Here is a 17,666-nt window from a genome sequence, read left to right as displayed (position 1 = left end):
GCTTATGCATATTTAGGGCCCTTTCTAAGAGCTTATGTTCTTGAGATTGTCGGTAATATGATTAAATATTTACCAAAAGGAAACTAATTCCCCTTCTACTTAATTTGTGAAGTCATTTGTAGAACGCTTCATCTTATCAAAAGGTAAAATGAAATTTGAGAACACTTCTGCAAGAGGACAGCCAATTTCCATGCAAAACTCAGTTCGCATCTCAATGGTCTTTTCCAAAATGCTTCCATTCCAACAGCAAACGGTGTTTCTAAAAGCAAAAAATGCATAAGCACACATCCACATGGTTACGGGCCGCGCTGTCATGTCAACCTTTTTGGGCTTCTCTAGGCCCAGTCTATCGCATCCGCCCATTGGGCTTTTTGGGCACACACCTTTTTGGGCTTTTTGGGTAAAGCAGGAAACGAGTAAGAAACGGCCGATTCCCATTTTTAAAAGCCCTAATAAAATGACTCGACGAAGGAGGGCACCTTTCACAACCTTTGTGCCGTCTCCGAGCCCGCGCTCTCTTTTCCGCCGCTCCGAGCGGCGTCCATCGCAGCCACCTGCCGTTTGTTCCACAGCCACTATTGCTACCATCGTCCACTGAGTCGTTCGACCTCTCCTCATCGAGTCGCGTCAACAAAGCCTATCTTTTCTTGTCTTAGCGTTGTTGTTTGTTTGTTCTTCCTCCAGTTGATAAGAAGGCGGTAAATAGAACGGAGCATGGCGGCATTGCTGACGACGAACCCCAGTTTGTCGTCGACCGATGTGGTTGCGCCTCTTAGATCTCCGCTGAAGCCGTTTCGCCTGGTACCTGACTCCTGCCTAAGGTTTATCTCATTTTGCCCTGGCTTGGATGATAGATCAATGTGTTGTAATGTACATTTTGTTCCGTTCTCCTCCCAAGCTTCATGTTGACTAACGGAAAAATTGCACTTTGTGGCCGTAGCACTGGGTATTTCCACATAGGGTCTGCCATAGTTTTAAATCACTTCAGTACTTGATGCTAATTGATAGCAACTCAGGATTGTGCTGTTTTCATGGGCGCATTACGATTTTGAAAAGTCCAGCGTTCTTGAAAAGATGTTCCTTGTTGCGTGTAAGATGTGTATCAAATTTGCAGTTTCTCTTTAAGAATTGGAATCTGGTGCTCATCTACATGTCTATGATCTTCCAAGTAAGAAATTAACAAGCAGAGAATGTACTAAACTTCCTCAGATAATATAGAATCTTGGCCTTCCAAATTTTACTTGGACGTGGTAAATAGAACATAGGTTCAGACCGCCCACCCTTCTTACAAAAAATGTCTCATTATTTTAGGTTGTTAATTCTTATTTTGTCTCAAGATTGAACAGTATATTAATATAGCCTGTGGACAAGCTTCAAAAGTGAATATCATTATCCATGTAAAAGAATATGGTAGGATAATCATTTGCGAAATTTATTACATGTTTATGTCACTGGAAAATATTTTTTTATGTATGTACATAACTTTATACCAATTGACACATTGGCATGGGTTAATACATATGATGCCAGAAAGGTATTTGAATGCCTGACATCAACTCATGTCAAAGGTATACCCAACACAAACTCATGCCAAGGGTGCCAACATATAGTTAGCTGTTTGTAATATTTTGCTATTATATAGTGGCAACAAGAAATGCAAACTTGTCACTTTCTTGGCATGTTGTTTTACCAATATCATTAATTTCATAATTTATAAGTGGCATTTCTCTGCTGAACTGAATGTATATTTCTTCCTATTTTCAAGCTTTGTAGACTGATGGTTAACAGTGTATGACATTTTGCGTGAGACTGTTATATCTGCTATTGGTGGTCAAACTTCTTGCTAGCTTGAGCCACATATAAATTTTGATTGATAATTTGCCTGTCTGCTCTGTGCTAATACTTATCTTGTACTTGCACATCTAGGACTACAAGATGGAGATCTCCAAAAGCTGCTGTCATTCCCAATTTTCACCTTCCAATGCGCAGCCTAGAAGTTAAGAATAGGTTGGTTTTACAGAAAGAAAGAATGGTTTATCCACACATGGTAGATGATATTAATTCTCCTAAATTACTTTTGCCTGTTGATTTGGATGACATTGCTGTGTGGTCAACAAATTGTTCTTTTAAAGTTTGACTGCAGGGGGGTGATATATTTGGGTGTTAAAAAGAACGGTACCGTGAAACACTTCTGTTTACTCTGGAGGGGCTTTTCTTGCTCAATTTTTATACTAAAAGAAAATTGAAATTTATTGGCTACTATTGTTTACAATAATTTTTCTCTGTGCTTTTTATTAATCTAACTAGTTTTTACATATTGAAGAAATTTTCTGGTCATTTGTTCTTATGATGGGATCTCATAATTGTTGATCACTAGTTTTCATGGTTTCAACTAATTTAAATGTATGCAGATTCAGTTACTGATTATTTTATTCTGAACTGTGTTGGATTTAATGGATTGAAATTATGGAACCTGTTTCATCAACATCCTCATAATTTTTGTGGTAGTATCATGGCTCTCGGACTTGTTGTGTTGACTGTACAAGCTATTTTTTATGGAATTTTGATATTGGAAAAAAGTATCTTTCTGTTCATTTTGTGTAAACCAAGTAATTATTCAGTATTATAATAATAGAGAATTCTCGTTTCAGGTTGAAACTTTTGATGATAACTCTGTTCTTATATTCTGCTTCAGGACATCAGTTGATGATATTAAAGGCTTAAGATTAATCACAGCCATTAAGACTCCATATCTACCCGATGGGAGATTTGACCTTGAAGCTTATGACTCCTTAATGCACATGCAGATTGTCAATGGTGCTGAAGGTGTAATAGTGGGAGGTACAACGGGAGAAGGCCAACTCATGAGCTGGGATGAACACATTATGCTCATTGGACACACTGTTAACTGTTTTGGTGCATCAGTCAAAGTTATAGGTAATACTGGAAGCAACTCGACGAGAGAGGCAATCCATGCAACAGAACAAGGCTTTGCTGTAGGAATGCATGCTGCATTACACATCAATCCTTATTATGGGAAGACATCCATGCAAGGAATGGTGTCACATTTTGAGACTATCCTTTCCATGGGCCCGACAATCATATACAATGTGCCATCAAGGACTGGACAGGATATTCCTCCTCCAGTGATACATACAGTCTCAGCAAATCCTAACATGGCAGGTGTTAAGGAGTGCATGGGAAATGATCGCATCAAAGATTATGTAAATAAAGGAGTTGTAATATGGAGTGGAAATGATGATGAGTGTCACGATGCTAGGTGGGCATCTGGAGCAACAGGGGTTATATCTGTTGCTAGCAACCTTGTTCCAGGTCTGATGCATGAGATCATGTTTCAAGGCAAGAATCCTTTATTGAACTCGAAGTTGATGCCTCTTATTAAATGGTTGTTCCAGGAGCCAAACCCTATAGGTCTCAATACAGCTCTTGCGCAGCTTGGTGTGATTCGGCCAGTATTCAGGTTGCCATATGTTCCTCTTCCTCTTGCGAGGAGACTTGAATTTGTTGGTATTGTGGAAGCACTTGGGCGTGAGAATTTTATGGGAGAAAAAGATGTAGAGGTTCTTGATGATGATGACTTTGTTTTGGTAGGTAGGTACTAGTTCACGGTTTATGCCAAGCTTGGAACATTGATTTTTTTTTTTCTGATAACCTGTAATGGGGTTCTAAGTTCTACGTGTGATTGTGGTCGGTGCTTGAACACGCTAGAGGTGGAGCAGTAGTTATTGATGTTGATATTTCCTTCGGAACAAGAGTTATCTACTTTAATGAGATATTTTTTTCACCATCTGAGATATTTCAGCATTATTTTCTAGTCTTTGCAAGCTATTTGAAAAGAATTTACAAGCCATCGAGACTTCATCATCCACATTACAATCTCGCAAGTACGTATAGAATGTTTAAGTTGTTTGGTATCTGGTTTTAGATGAAATTCATGTGCTCTTTGACATTAAATTGCCTTTTATTCTGTCAAACTAATGTTCTTTCAGAAACTGTGTAGTAATGGTTTCCTGTCTTTCACAGCTTTCAGTTGCCTAGGACTTGAGAAGACAAGAGGATGGAAGATCAGGAGTTTGCAAGCATCTTTCACACGGTAATTCTTTTCCTTACAATTCGTGATTTCTGTTTTATGTTGGGCCTAACGATGCAGATCCTAGAATCCGATCGCTTTTTAGCTTAAATGTATTATATTAATTATGAAGTGAGTTATTTAAAAAGCCTTTCCTGTATTATCATTTAAATGATAGTTTGATGTTTTAGCCAAGTAGAGTTATCTCTGTGCAAGATCTGTAGTTTCATGTATTGCTACTGCACTGGTCAGGGTTCGGATTGGTAAATGTTCGTGTGTCAAGTACATGATTACATATCGAATCTCAAAGAAAAACGTAGAAACGTTGGGTTCAAAGCATGTACCCAACACTGGGTGATACCGGCCTTTGTAGTAGGTGTATCGGGTGGTGCATGGCCTATGTTGCTCGATACAGGTCCTCGAGTGTACCATTTGATTTACACTAGTTTGCATATCGAAAATTTGTCGGACCATTGGTATTGCAAATCTATATCGGATCATCTTTTTTTTCTGAATAAAAAATTGAGACTTATATGATATATGAAGAAAGGGTAATGTGGTTGAGATTTTAGGATGGTAGACTATATTTTTAGAATATTTTAGGATTGGATTCCATCATCGCCCACTTTCATACAAGTAATAAGCAGAGGTGTTTGTAAGGTGATAGACTCAGTGGACGACGTTGCAAGAATTGCAACGGCTATTGGTGAAGGGGAAGGATGTTTTCGTTTAATTGATAAAAAAATGGATTAAAAAATAGTATTTTGAGGTGAAAACTAATTAGGGGTGTCATTTGATAAAAATCAAATGGATTTTTTTAAGTTACAATGGTAAAAAATGAATTAGAAACCCGAGTTATGATTCCGGAATCATGAATCCCTTTATTTCCTTCCAAGGAATCCATCGAGGATTCCCATCTCTCGAGAGTTGCCATTTGTAGCGGAGGAACCAAGAGGGGACTGCTACGCCCAGCGCTTGGGGTCGTATCTCCTTTGGGCCGCCGCCGCCGCCGCCTTATCGGTTCCCCGCAATCTCGTGCCGCCGTTGCCGTCTTTAGCGATGGCAATGGCGACGTCATTCGGGAACAAGGATCGCCAAACCAATGCGTGGAGGAGGGTGGACAAGAGCAACAGAAACACCATGGTCGAGGATATGACCGAAAGGCTCACCGCCAGGCCCTTGGTGAAGAAGCATGGAACCTCTTCCGCGTACTTGATGGTGGCGACGGAAGCCGTCGTCATCGGGAATGTGTACGACCACCACGCCACCGAGAACCTGCGCTTCAAAAACTGCCGATTATGAGCTTACGAGAGAAGGATTCTTGTGTTCGCTTGGGGAGTTGTTTACTTGAATCCTCTGAAGAAGTTGATGCGCACGATGAGGGAGCAGTAGAGGAAGAGGGCGATGAAGTAGAAGGTCCTCGCCACGGCGTCGAACTTCCCGTAAATGGCACTCCACGCGATGCTTGCCGCCGCCGGCGTCGCAATAAACATGGAGTACACGGGGTGCAGCTCCTTGGGCAACGCCTGGGTGGTCGGCAGCCGCTGATACAGGGTAACGAACAAGCAGAGGTAGTGCGCTAGCCCGACCGCCCATAGGAGCTTGCCGGCCTCCTCCCACCCTACCTTGGCCGCCAGGATCGCGCCGACGAAGTTGCCGACCACCGAGAGGTGGCACGATGGATTGGCCACCTTGCACAGCCGGCGCTTACCCCCCGACAGCCATTGCCCGTAGATCTTTAGCTCCAGGACGAAGACGGGTGCGATTAAGGTGCACCAGATGGCCGGGTGGGGCTGTTTCGGCGCAAGCCTGGCCGGGGCACCGATAGCCAGGAACATGCAGGCGATCCACGGCGCGAAGAAGAAGTTGACTCGGACGGGGTGGTAGTACTCACGGCATATGGCCTCGAAGTAGAAGACGCACTTGAGGATGTAGGTGATGGAGACGAAGACGAAGACTACAAGCGCGAGAAGCCAGCAGACGAGGTTGATGTCAGGGGTCACATGGAGGAACGCCATGGCCGGGCTCGACGCGAGGGCTCTCCACAGGAATGCCTGGCTACCGAGGCCGAGACACATACCGAAGCACCCGATCGGGAAGCGGAGGAGGAACGGCCACACCTCGCCCTTGGGAAGGAGGATGTCCTCGCAATCCTGCACGAGGTAGACACGATCTCGAATTGCGCCAACTGCAAGTACATGATGGCCTTTAGGATTTGTTCTTACTTACCCTGACTTGGTCGAGCTCCGGCCCTCGAAGCGCGGCGAAGTACCTTCCGGCGGAGACGCTCTTGTTAACTCTGTCGTCAGTCCCGGCTAACCTAGGGACGCCATCGGCGTGGTTGAGATCGGGTCCGCTATCCTTCCGCGACGACAAGAAGGAATTCTGTCTCGAAACGAGCGCCGACTTCGTCCGGAACATGCTGAAATCTCCCTTTCTCTGGCCGGCATTCCCCGCGGTGGCACCGGGAGCTCCACAGCTCCGGCTGTTCCGCGATAGAACCACCCGTGGCTCCTCTTTGGCGTCGCTGCTTCTTCTTCCCTGGACTTCTTTCTCCTCCGTTTCGACCCAGGCGATGCCGCTCTCCAGCGAGATCTGCCGGCTAAGAATCGCCATTGGCGCCCCCGCCTCTCCTCCGCTGTCACCTCCCGCGCCTCCTCGGAGGTTGATGGATTCGTGGGTAGGCTGACGATGCCTGAGCTTTGTCAGGGTCTCGTTCTCGCTGATGAGCAACATGTGGATGTGCACGAAGAGGTAAACGGCCGGAAGCCGAAGGCGCGGAGGCCATTGTTGTTGGCGAGGCTGGAGAATTGGCCTTTGCCAAGGCCCATGACAGTCTGGTGCAACAAACTAGCTATTAGAAGACTCTCTCTTGTACGGATCAAAAGATTAAAGGAAGGATCAAAAGATTAAAGGCTACAAGTGTCGGGAGCGAAACTGGGTGATACGAGATTAACTTATGGGATGGAAGTTGATAGAAATAAGGGCATGATTAACATCTCAACAGTATTATCTTAGTTAGTGTTTTCAATTTTACCATTTTCTGTTGACGTATAGCTTCAGAGCTAACTTAAACATCGGAGGAGTTTTATCGGATATATTATTAATACAATTTTGTAAGATTTAATATCTTCTAGATTCGATCATTCTTGATACTAGCAAGAGGCAAACATGAAATGATTAGTTTGGAGTAAGACAACTATGTTTCAACTTAATAAAAGGAAAATATGGATTTAGGTGTTTGGGCCTCATAAATATGCTTAGATGCTTCATTTCCTTTCTTTGATGTCTTCTTAAAATATATAAAAATCTTAAGCAATTATAAATATTTGGTTTGTGTTTTATCTCTAAGGTTATTGGTGAGTAAATGAAGAACATTTTAATTGATAGGATGGTTTTGTATACAGTAATTTAGGGTGTTATGAAATTCTATGATTTGTTGCTTGACCTCTCGAACTTCATATACTTCCCAAGAATGCCTATGTAACGATTGATACTTTGGATATGAGAGGAAAGAAGATAGATAATAAGTTAGATTTCATTTATTCTACATATGATAAAGATTCAGAACTAAACCGAAAATCAAAAATTCATAAATCCATCCAACATCTGAATCCTCAAAAATGCTTTTTGAGATTATGAATCCTGAAAGAATAAAATCAATAATGATCAAATATAAACTTATCAGATTGATGCTAGAAGAATAGTCCTAACCCTTGACTTCCCAACACAAAACCTTTCCAGATTGCTGAAGTTAAGATTCGAAAAGTTATATAAACTAAGATTCTCAAAAAGGTCCCATTGATGCACTAATGAACTTTTTATAATTATATAAAAAAATAAAAATATTAATCAGCTTAATTAATAGTTAAAGACTGTGATAATCAATCGTAAGATTCTATAATTAAAACTCATATCATTTTTCATGTCTCCGCTGGGCCCTTTGAACTTTCTTTCATCAACAATCAAATCAGAACCGGTAACCGGAAAGAGGACAAATCAGTTTGTTCATATTTTACATGTGTCCCCTATCTTCAAATCATTACAATTATCACTTGAGAACATAAGCATGCACCTGAGGAGACCACGATCTACTAAATTTACGAAACAAGATCAATCCAGGAGAGGCATCTCCCTCACTTCCATGAAGAGTGAAGCACGCAACAACGACAACACCAAAACAGAGCACATGTACATCTCTTTCTCTTTACATATGCCATCTCAGGTGGCGTAGTCCATTTATTATACGAGCTTCTCAGCGCCGAGCGATTCAAATACCAAAAGAAAAGCTGCTGCACCGTTCTGACAGGACATGTCAGAGATTGGAATTGATTCACCGAGGCAGACCACGGCATGAGCTGTCTCTCACTCACCGTGGCGACCGGGACAGAGACGAGCAGAGTTCTACCACTCACACCATGGAACCTATGCTTACCCACAGAGGGAAAACGAAGGAGGAAAAAGACCATCTATCGTAATGCGAGCTCTGGGCGTGCTGGATCATGAGACCTGTGTTGGGTTCCTCTGTCACCCCCCTCCCCACCGCGCACCAGCTACATACTTGCCTCGTACCTACGGTGTTTTCCCTCTCCGACAGGCAGATCAAGCTGAGACCAGACACAGAAATCTCAAAAGATCTCGAAAGAAAAGATTCTGCTTAAAGGAGCTTAGGAAGCCACGGTTTTACCAGCAGCGTCGTTTCGAAGGACGCGAGCGTGCGATAGGCCCTGCCCTGGCGGAGACACGCGGCTGCCACCGCTAATGCCGGTGTTGGCGTCGGCAGTCAGCTGGCGCCCAACAGCCGGAACCGTAATGGACAGCTGTGTAGAAGTGGCGGTGATCGGGGTGGCAGCTCCCGCTTCCACGGGCTTTCTTGGACGGTTGCGGCCCCGGTGCATGTGGCGCTCGCAGTACTTCTGGTTGGGGACGACGTCTCTGGAGCACCGCCACTTTTTGCCGTCGGTCCTCCTGCACCGCCCGGGCTCCGGCTCCATGATGTTCCGATAGTCCAGGCACAGGCTCCCGTAGCCCATCACTGCCTCGCGCCGACACCGCAAACTGGTTATTTGGACCCCAAAGCCCCAAAGAAGAGACAAAACTATAGTTCATCGAACAAAACGCGAGGTTAGGGATGGAGATGGGGTACAACAGGAAGGGTAGCTGTAGTGGCCGAAGGAGGAGGCAGCGACGCTCTTCCAGATGGGGAGGACGAGGTGAACTGGGACGGGGAGGCCAGCGGCCATGTACTTGTAGATGAGCGCCTGGTGCTCCAGCTCCTGCAGCTGCATGAAGGTGAACACCGGTTTGGATGCTCCTACTCCTCTCCCGAGCCCGAGCCCCAACCCCAGCATCAAAGGCGACGGCGCCGCCATCGTCACGATCCCTTCCGTACAAGGGAACCACCGCCACCCACCACGATAAGAACGTCACAAGCAATTCCAGAGAGCAAACGGATTTACGAGGGAGTAGAAAAGGTTCGAAGCAGCACCAGCTTCATCGGACAAGACGCGGGCTAGTTTGCGAGGCGACGACTCTCCCCCTTCTTCTTCGCGTTGCAGCGGCTGTGATCTCCGTTCGCCCGCCATCGGGAACACCGTGCGACGCAAGCGGCGAAGCGCTAGGACATGGGCGGACGCAAGAATCACGCCGCGTCAGAACCTGTAACGATCGGTGGAAAAGCTTTCCCTGGGGCGAACGACTTACTTCTACTTGTGATCCTGCAAGCTGAAGCTTCACGTTCTGCTTCTCCCGCACACCATCTCTGGACTTTTTCGGGGAGGACGGCGCGTGGGTCTGCGAGGCGAGGAGGGTCGTCTGACATGTGTCAGGCCTTCTGCAGAACCAAACATTACATGTCTCCCGTCGGCGTTACTAACGCGGTCACGCACGACAGAACTACGCGTCGGTATGCGAGTACAGGGGCCTAAGGCCTATCACAATCCGAATCCGATAGGTAGATCCATCCCGTATTCATCAGAAATCATCTAACAACAGACGTGTTATATGTGATTTGGAGTAATCTCTCTAGAGCCAACTTATCGGGTCGGAGTCGGATCATGTAAAGGGGTTATCGGAGTCCGTGACGTGTTACCGTCCGTCATCAAATAAACTATAGTAAATGTTTGTATACCATGATCCAACGTCCGATAATAAAAGCACGATTTTTAAGGGTGACGTGTGTAATTTGTTATAATATATTTAATTTGAATTGGAAAGGGTATATTACACGTAACGCTCTCTCAAGAGCTAGTCGTCATGAAGTGCCGAAGGATTGCCAAGCAGCCGGAAAGGGCGAACAGTAGGGGCGCGGGAAGGAAAATCCTCTTGAGGAACTCCAACTATACGATGAGATATCATGAATCTCATCATAAATCTATTAAAGAAAATCTTTCTCTCTTAAGAAATTTTTTTAAAAATATATATAAATATAAAGTATTATGTATTATTTCAATCAATATAATTTTCTTCTTTTTATTTCATTTTTATCATAGTATAGTATCAAAGTTCTCACCGTAAAGGTTACTTCTAAACATCTCGAAATAGACCCGTCTCCTCGTCGGACTCTACCGAACCTCGGTTTCTTCTCCTATTGCCTCGTGGACCGTGACTCCATCTCAAAGTAGTGCAACGTTTTTCACGGACGCCCTTGCCGCAACAGCCCTCGCAGCCACAGTAACCCTCTCTACCACAGCAACAGCAGTAGTGATCTGCACTTCTCCCAAGCTGCTATCCTCTGCTTCTTCTTCGCCTCGACAAGCAGCATCCGGAACCATTTCCAAGTTTCCAACTATAGAACTGTTGCACAGAGACTGCAGCACTATTGTATAGAAATCTGCAGGTTTACACAATATTGATCATTGTCAATATTAACCAACAACCCACAACCCATTTGCCACTACAACCCATTTGCCACCAACACCTCTTCCTCCCTGATCATTGTCTCACTACAGACTTCTAGTTGCTCCCACATATTGGTACATATCCTCCATATGTCTTCATCATCTATCTCTGATGCTCCCATTACTGTCCCTGTAGGGAACCACAGTACCTTACCACATACAGGCCTTATCTCCATAAATGCAGCAACCCTCATCCCCTTCAAATTATCCAAAGGTGGCAACTACACATCCTGGCATGCTCAATTCTCAAATTATCCAAAGGTGCAGGAGTTAGGAAAGAATTCAATTGAGGTATGATTCTGTTTGCAGAATTGAGAAATAGAAATGAGGTTTCGTTTGATGTAGGGTGTACACAAAACATCATCTAGCGTAAACGAAGTGCTATGTGAATTAAGCATTGTAGAACTAGTATGAGTAATGGGGAGTCTGTTACCGTCACCAATGATGATGTCTTTGTTTCCGCCATAGTCGTTGTGAATGAACAAGCTTTGTAAATCAGAGGTGATGTGATGAGATTTGCCAGAGTTCACAATCCAATTTTGATAACCAGTAGTTAGAGTAGCCGTAAGATTTGCGCGAGGCCAATGCGACGGAGGAGGAAGTCTGGGTCGAGTTCTATAGACTTTTGTAGAGTCGCCAACTTTGTCACATAGTTGGCAGACAACTCTTTGTTGATTTGTATGATCAGGACGCCAGGGTTGAGGATAATTGAAGTAGCCGCCTTAATGATTGTAATTGAAATGTTGAGGAGGGGAGGTTTATTTGGAGCCCACAAGTGCAGGCATGCTGGTCAAACCTTTATTGATAGATTTGTTGTATTGGTTGCTCTTCTTCTTAGATTTTTTACTGATTTGAGCTATGATGGATGGTCCTGGCAACTTGTCCTCATGCTTGAGATATATCTCATAGTCAGTCAACTTGTCATAGAGTTCTTCAAATGATACTAGTGAATCACGTGTGCGTATTGCTGCTGCCAATTCCTTGTACTCGTCTCCTCGGCCGTTGAGGATATGGATAGTAACTTCTTCATCACTGAGGGAATGACCTATTAAGGCCAAATTATCGATGATAATCCTTATGTTATGTAGATAATCAGCAACAGTACTTCCCTCTTGTTTTATCGTCATGAGGCTAGACAAGAGAATAAGCATGCAAGTGCGGGAATGATTAGCTAGGGTGGTTTACAACTTACACCAAGCTTCAGCAGCAGTGTTATATGAAGAAATGAGTGGGGCGAGGGATCCAGTGACCGAGGCTTAAATAGTTTAAAGGACGAGACAATCCTGACGTAACCATAATTTGTAGTCCGGATTTGGTACTGGACTGGGTGCGCTTGGGATGTTGAGCATCGTCGATGGTCAACAAAGAGAGCCATCGACATAGCCTAGAAGATCATAGCCAAATAATAGATTATATAATTGAGCACGCCAATATGTGTAGTTGCCACCTTTGGATAATTTGAAGGGGATGAGGGTTGCTGCATTTATGGAAATAAGGCCTGTATGTGGGAAAGTACTATGGTTCCTTGTAGGAACAGTAATGGGAGCATCAGAGATAGATGATGAGGACATATGGAGGATGTTACGGTAAGTAACTTTTTTAGCCGTGACCTCTGTGTCGACGCGGCTGGTTCAGGGCTCCAAATGGCTGGGATCAGACATGGCTTCCCCGAGGGTGCTGTGGTGACTGATGTAGGGGATCTGACTGGAAAGTTCCACGGCGTCAAGTGGGTTCGGCGGTGGTCGAGTACCTGCACACAGGTCGGGTTGGTGGTTCGGCCCGACCCCTCCGACGATCAAGTCAGTGATGGTGGAGAGGAGTTTTTGAGTGAGATCGTCCCCCTTCCTGTTGGGAGCCAGAGGGTATTTATAAGTGGGTTTGATGTTACCTGATGTGCCATCCTGCCGGGGCAGGGTCGTACCTCTGATGGCGTCTGTCGTCGTGGTCGTTGCGTGGAAGGCCGAGCTGTCGCAGGGTATGCGGGTGTCAGTCAGCGCCATCCCCTGCCTCGGCCGGCCATGAGGGGTCAGCCGAGGAGGTTGTTTGGGTATGGCGGGTGTGGGTGCACGTCGTGTCATTGTTAATGCACGTTCTGGGGCAGTGTGCCGCATAGGGTGTCTGACGTGGGGGTGCATCACGTCAAATCTGGGGTGTTATGTCAAATCAGTTTTTTACCCCTATCATATGCCCCACCCGAAAGGAGCTATGCGTCGGTTTTGCAGGCAGGGAGCCCGATGCATGGCTTTCTGCTTCAAGCGGGCTGTTCAGGCGGGTCTGAGGGGCGCGCCGCAGACGGGTCGGTCGCGTGAATGCATCTCGAGCAGTGCTAGGCCGAGGCGCGCAACTTAGTCGGGAGGCTGAGGAGGATTGGACTCGGGGGCAATGGAGCCGATGAGGGTCGAGGAGCGCAACGCAGGCGGGGTGACCGCGCAGGTGTGTCTCGGGAGGCGAAAAACCGAGGGCCGAGGAGCACAACGCAGGCGGGGTGACCGCGCAGGTGTGTCTCGGGAGGCGGAAAGCCGAGGGGCGAGGAGCACAACGCAGGCGGGGTGACCGCGCAGGTGTGCCTCGGGAGGCGGGAAGCCGAGGGGCGAGGAGCACAACGCAAGCGGGGTGACCGCGCAGGTGTGCCTCGGGAGGCGGAAAGCCGAGGGGCGAGGAGCACAACGCAGGCGGGGTGACCGTGCAGGTGTGCCTCGGGAGGCGGGAAGCCGAGGGGCGAGGAGCACAACGCAGGCGGGGTGACCGCGCAGGTGTGCCTCGGGAGGCGGAAAGCCGAGGGCCGAGGAGGCCTCGGGTATTATGCGACCGAGGTTGCGGGCTCGGCAAGAGTGGAGCCGAGGCATTTGGCACAGGCAGGCTGCGACCGAGGTGGTACTTGGTTCTTTGGCCGTTTGATGGGTCGTCTGACTGCGCGCGGGCGCGGGAGGCCGGGTTGCTTTTTCCCTAGGGAAGGTACAGGGCTGCCCCTTTTTGGTAGTCGCCAGTTCTCGAAGCTGATATGATTGGGTGCCCCCGTACTTCGCACCGAGCTGCCGCTGGCCGCCACGTCAGGCCCTCATTAATGCGGAGCGCCCTTGGGGGTCTCCTGATGCGACGTAACGGCCGCGGGTGAGTGGGCTGCCGCCCGTCCTTGGGAAGCGAAGGGGCGTTGGTTCTGACGAGTCATCCCCTTTAAATGGCGGAGGCTCGACTCCGCCTCCATCTTTTGCCGTCGTACTTTCTCTTTCGAGCTACGCTGTTGCCTCCCCGGTCCCATTTCGTCTTCCGCGTACTCTTCCTCTCTTCTTAAGGTCAGTCGGGATGTCGTCTCCTTCTTCTCCTCCTTCCTCTCCATCCTCTTCTTCTCTTCGTGTCCTCGGAGCCGGGGAGGGAAGTCCCCCTCCGTCTCCCGCTGCGTCCTCCGACGGAGAAGCGGCACGAGCCCTTGAGGCTCTGATGTGGCCGCACAACATTGATTCCACCGTGAGCGGGGCCTTGCTGGAGGAACTCCGGGCGCGCTATAGCATCCCGGAGGACCATATCCTCAGTGCTCCCGAGCCGGGTCAACGGGCATATGACCCAGTCCCGAACGGCTTCGCCCTGACCCTCGACGCCCTGGAGGCGGGCTTGCGTTTTCCTCTTCACCCCCTCATAGCATCCAGCCTGTCTCTCTGGCGGATTTTGCCATCTCAGGTGGCACCAAACTCTTGGCGTTACCTGGTGGTATTCCTAGGGGAATGCCATTATGCCAACATCACCCCCACTCATAACCTCTTTCTTTCCTGCTACCGCCTCTGCAAGGGTTCGTGGGGCTATTTTTTGTCAGCCCGGACGGGTTTTCGAGTCGGTGGTGCCCCTTCCAGTAACAAGGGATGGAAGGGGAGGTTTTTTTATGTCAGCCGTGCGCAGGACTGGGGTTTCGGGGTTTAGTGGTCCGCGAGGGCGATCGATAACACCACCCCATGTCTGGGCGAGGCAGAGCGCCAAGCTCTGGTGAGGCTCAAGGAGATTCTCCCTAGGTCGCAGGCCATCCGTACCATGACCGAGTAATGGCTGGTCGAGGCGGGCCTCAGCCCGACGCCTATGGGTATGTTTAGTTACGTTTCGTCCGGGCGTTTTGCGTGGTTGGCTCCGGGTACTAACTTCTTTTGTTTCTCGTAGATATGGTGAACCTGCGCTCGCTCCTGGGGGGTCAGGGTTCAGAGCCCCCCCTTCCAGCTTCGCCAACCGATCCGCAACCTCCTACTCCCGCTCCGTCGACCGACCCGCTACCCGGCTCGGCGGGCGCCCCGCTGGAGGTCGAGGCTGGGCGCCCTTCGAAGAAGGCGAAGACAACCCCATCGAAGGGGCCCGAGGCGAGCTCTCATCGTGGAGGGGCAGTCCCTAGTCGTCGGACGGCCGGGAAGGGTCTTCGCCCTGTCTCCGTGCGCGACCTCTGCCGGCTTCCTGCTAGAGACGGGGAGCCGTACCTGACGCGGCTAGCGAGCGAGATCCTGCCTGGTGAGCTCAGCGACCCCCTGGTTCCCCGCTGGGAGGGTTTGTCCCGGGGCTCTAAGGTGTGGGCCGGAGGGGATCCCTCCGCGACGTTCCTCCGAGGCGCGCTCCATCCCGATATGGCTCGGGACTTGTATGTCCTGCCCTCGGAGGCGTTGCTCAACAAGTCGGCCCAGTCACTTGACCTGGGTAAGCATGTTCCTGCTTTCCCGGTTCATCTGTCCGACGCCGGCCTCCTTGACCTGTTTCCTTCTATGCAGGGTCTCCACTACGCGGTGGCCCTGATGGACAGGGTGCGCGACGTCGGCCGGGTCATCGGGGGCCTGGCCAGTCGCAACGCTGAACTCGTCTGCCAGGTTGAAGAGGTTCGAGCCGGAGCTGGTCCGGAGGCCGTGGCGGCTGCCGAGCGGCGTGCGTTGGACCTGGAGGCGGAGGCGGCGCGCCTCCGGTCGGAGCTCGAGGTTTCTAAGAAGGCGAACGAGGGACTCTAGAAGACAATAAGGGTGGAGCGGACTGAGCTCCGCCTGGTGAAGACGGAGGCGAGCGCCCTCAGCAAAAAGCTGGATGAGGCGAAGACGGCCTCGGAGGCACTGGCGGAGGAGGCCCGTCTCCGACCCGCGAGAGACAAGGAGCTCCTTGAGGCCTACAAGAGGTCGGAGGGGTTCGAGCTCGGGCTAACGCGGACGGGGCGGGTATCCTTTGAATATGGATACCGTATCGCTACGTCCCGTTTCCGTGCTCGTCACCCGGGTCTCGAGGTGGAGGAGGACCCTTTTACCCCTCACCCCGAGGACCGGGGGGTGGATATGCCCGAGGAAGTCCCCTTCGACGATCGCCTAGAGGTCCCCCAAAAATAAAGGGGTTTTGTATTTGTTTTTGTTGGCCGGGTTTTGTAAGTCGGGTCCTGTATTTTGGTTTGCTGTCTTCAATAAAAGGAAAGACTTTTCTCCATCCGCTTTATTGTTCCCTTCTTCTTTTCCTAGGCAAAGCTTCTTCCTTCGGGAGAGAGTTCTTCCTCTTTAAACGGAAAAGGTTTCTTCGTTTCAAATGAAAAACTTCTTAAGGTTTCCGACGTTCCAGGTTCTCGGCAAAGGAGAACCGTCCATCGACGTGAGGCGGTAAGCACCCGGTCGGACTACCTTGACGACCTGATAAGGTCCCTCCCACTTGGGGGCCAGCTTTCCCCTTGCTCGGGTCGGGTCGCTAACCTCAACCCTTCGTAGGACTAGATCGCCTAACTTGATCGGTCGGGGTCGTACCTTTTTGTTGTAGACCCTCGCGACGGCTCTCTGGTAAGAGAGGGCTTTCAGGTGCGCGTCAGCGCGTCGCACCTCGAGCACGTCGAGGCTGGCACGAAGTCCTTCGTTCGAGACTTCCTCGTCATAGCTCTTTGTCCGAATGGTGGCGACGGCCATCTCGGGTGGCAAGACGGCTTCGGTCCCGAACGTCAAACTGTACGGGGATTCTCCGGTCGCGGCCTTAGGAGTGGTGCGCAGTGACCATAGTACACTGGGGAGCTCGTCTGCCCAGGCTGACCGGGCTGCTGACACTCTTCTCTTGAGTCCGTCCAAGATGGATCGGTTGGTTACCTCTGCCAGCCCGTTCGTCTGGGGGTGAGCCACCGAGCTGAACCTCAGTTGAATGCCATGATTGGCACAGAATTCCTGGAACCTTCTGCCGGCGAACTGAGGTCCGTTGTCCGTGATAATGGCCTTGGGCAACCCGAACCGAGTTACCAAGTTCTTCCACACGAACTTCTCCATTTTATGTTCCGTGATCGTCGTCAGCGGCTCGGCCTCGACCCACTTTGTGAAGTAGTCCACTCCTATAATTATGTACTTCCGCTGTCCAGAAGCCGGTGGGAAGGGTCCGAGGAGGTCCAATCCCCACTGCGTGAATGGCCATGTGCAGTCGATGGGGCTGAGCGGGACCGCGGGTTGTCGGGGAGCGCGGGCGTGCTGTTGGCACGAGCTGCACCGCTGTACGTAAGCTTTCGCGTCCCGGCACATGGTCGGCCAGTAGTAGCCTTGGCGAAGTATTTTGTGCGCCAAGGTTCGCCCGTCGATGTGCTCGCCGCAGACCCCCTCGTGGGTTTCGGCTAGGACCGCCTGGGCTTCGTCAGGCTCCAGGCATCGCAGGAGGGGATATGTGAAGGACCGTTTGTAAAGTCGGCCGCTCTCCTCGGTGTACCATACGTGTGT

At 49.1% G+C, this 17,666-nt stretch overlaps 3 protein-coding genes across 5 annotated transcripts; 1 reads left to right on the top strand and 2 right to left on the bottom strand.

Moving 5' to 3' along the window:
- The first annotated feature begins 485 nt into the window (after positions 1 to 485).
- Positions 486 to 3,810, top strand: LOC135587437 (4-hydroxy-tetrahydrodipicolinate synthase, chloroplastic-like). Of its 3 annotated transcripts, XM_065078851.1 has the most exons (4): positions 487 to 601; positions 685 to 821; positions 1,927 to 2,007; positions 2,696 to 3,810. In XM_065078851.1, the coding sequence occupies exons 2-4, from the start codon at positions 715 to 717 to the stop codon at positions 3,621 to 3,623; spliced, it is 1,116 nt and encodes a 371-aa protein (XP_064934923.1). In that variant the 5' UTR covers positions 487 to 601; positions 685 to 714; the 3' UTR covers positions 3,624 to 3,810. The 3 variants fall into 3 exon arrangements, with proteins under 3 accessions (XP_064934924.1, XP_064934922.1, XP_064934923.1); XM_065078852.1 differs by having other exon boundaries at positions 486 to 801; XM_065078850.1 differs by having other exon boundaries at positions 486 to 821.
- A 1,561-nt stretch (positions 3,811 to 5,371) lies between these two features.
- Positions 5,372 to 6,333, bottom strand: LOC135587438 (guard cell S-type anion channel SLAC1-like). The gene has a single exon (XM_065078853.1). The coding sequence runs from the start codon at positions 6,166 to 6,168 to the stop codon at positions 5,434 to 5,436; it is 735 nt and encodes a 244-aa protein (XP_064934925.1). The 5' UTR covers positions 6,169 to 6,333; the 3' UTR covers positions 5,372 to 5,433.
- Positions 6,334 to 8,030: 1,697 nt separating this feature from the next.
- LOC135587436 (growth-regulating factor 12-like) lies at positions 8,031 to 9,965 on the bottom strand. Its single transcript, XM_065078849.1, has 5 exons — positions 9,794 to 9,965; positions 9,579 to 9,707; positions 9,240 to 9,473; positions 8,778 to 9,125; positions 8,031 to 8,697 (listed from the first exon to the last, which is right to left on the bottom strand). The coding sequence occupies exons 1-5, from the start codon at positions 9,909 to 9,911 to the stop codon at positions 8,693 to 8,695; spliced, it is 834 nt and encodes a 277-aa protein (XP_064934921.1). The 5' UTR covers positions 9,912 to 9,965; the 3' UTR covers positions 8,031 to 8,692.
- Between the last annotated feature and the right edge of the window lie 7,701 nt (positions 9,966 to 17,666).

Source organism: Musa acuminata, chromosome BXJ1-8 (assembly GCF_036884655.1).
Source record: "Musa acuminata AAA Group cultivar baxijiao chromosome BXJ1-8, Cavendish_Baxijiao_AAA, whole genome shotgun sequence".
Classification (NCBI taxonomy): domain Eukaryota; kingdom Viridiplantae; phylum Streptophyta; class Magnoliopsida; order Zingiberales; family Musaceae; genus Musa; species Musa acuminata.
Note: the sequence above shows the minus strand (reverse complement) of the source record. Positions and strands in the feature narration are given on the sequence as shown.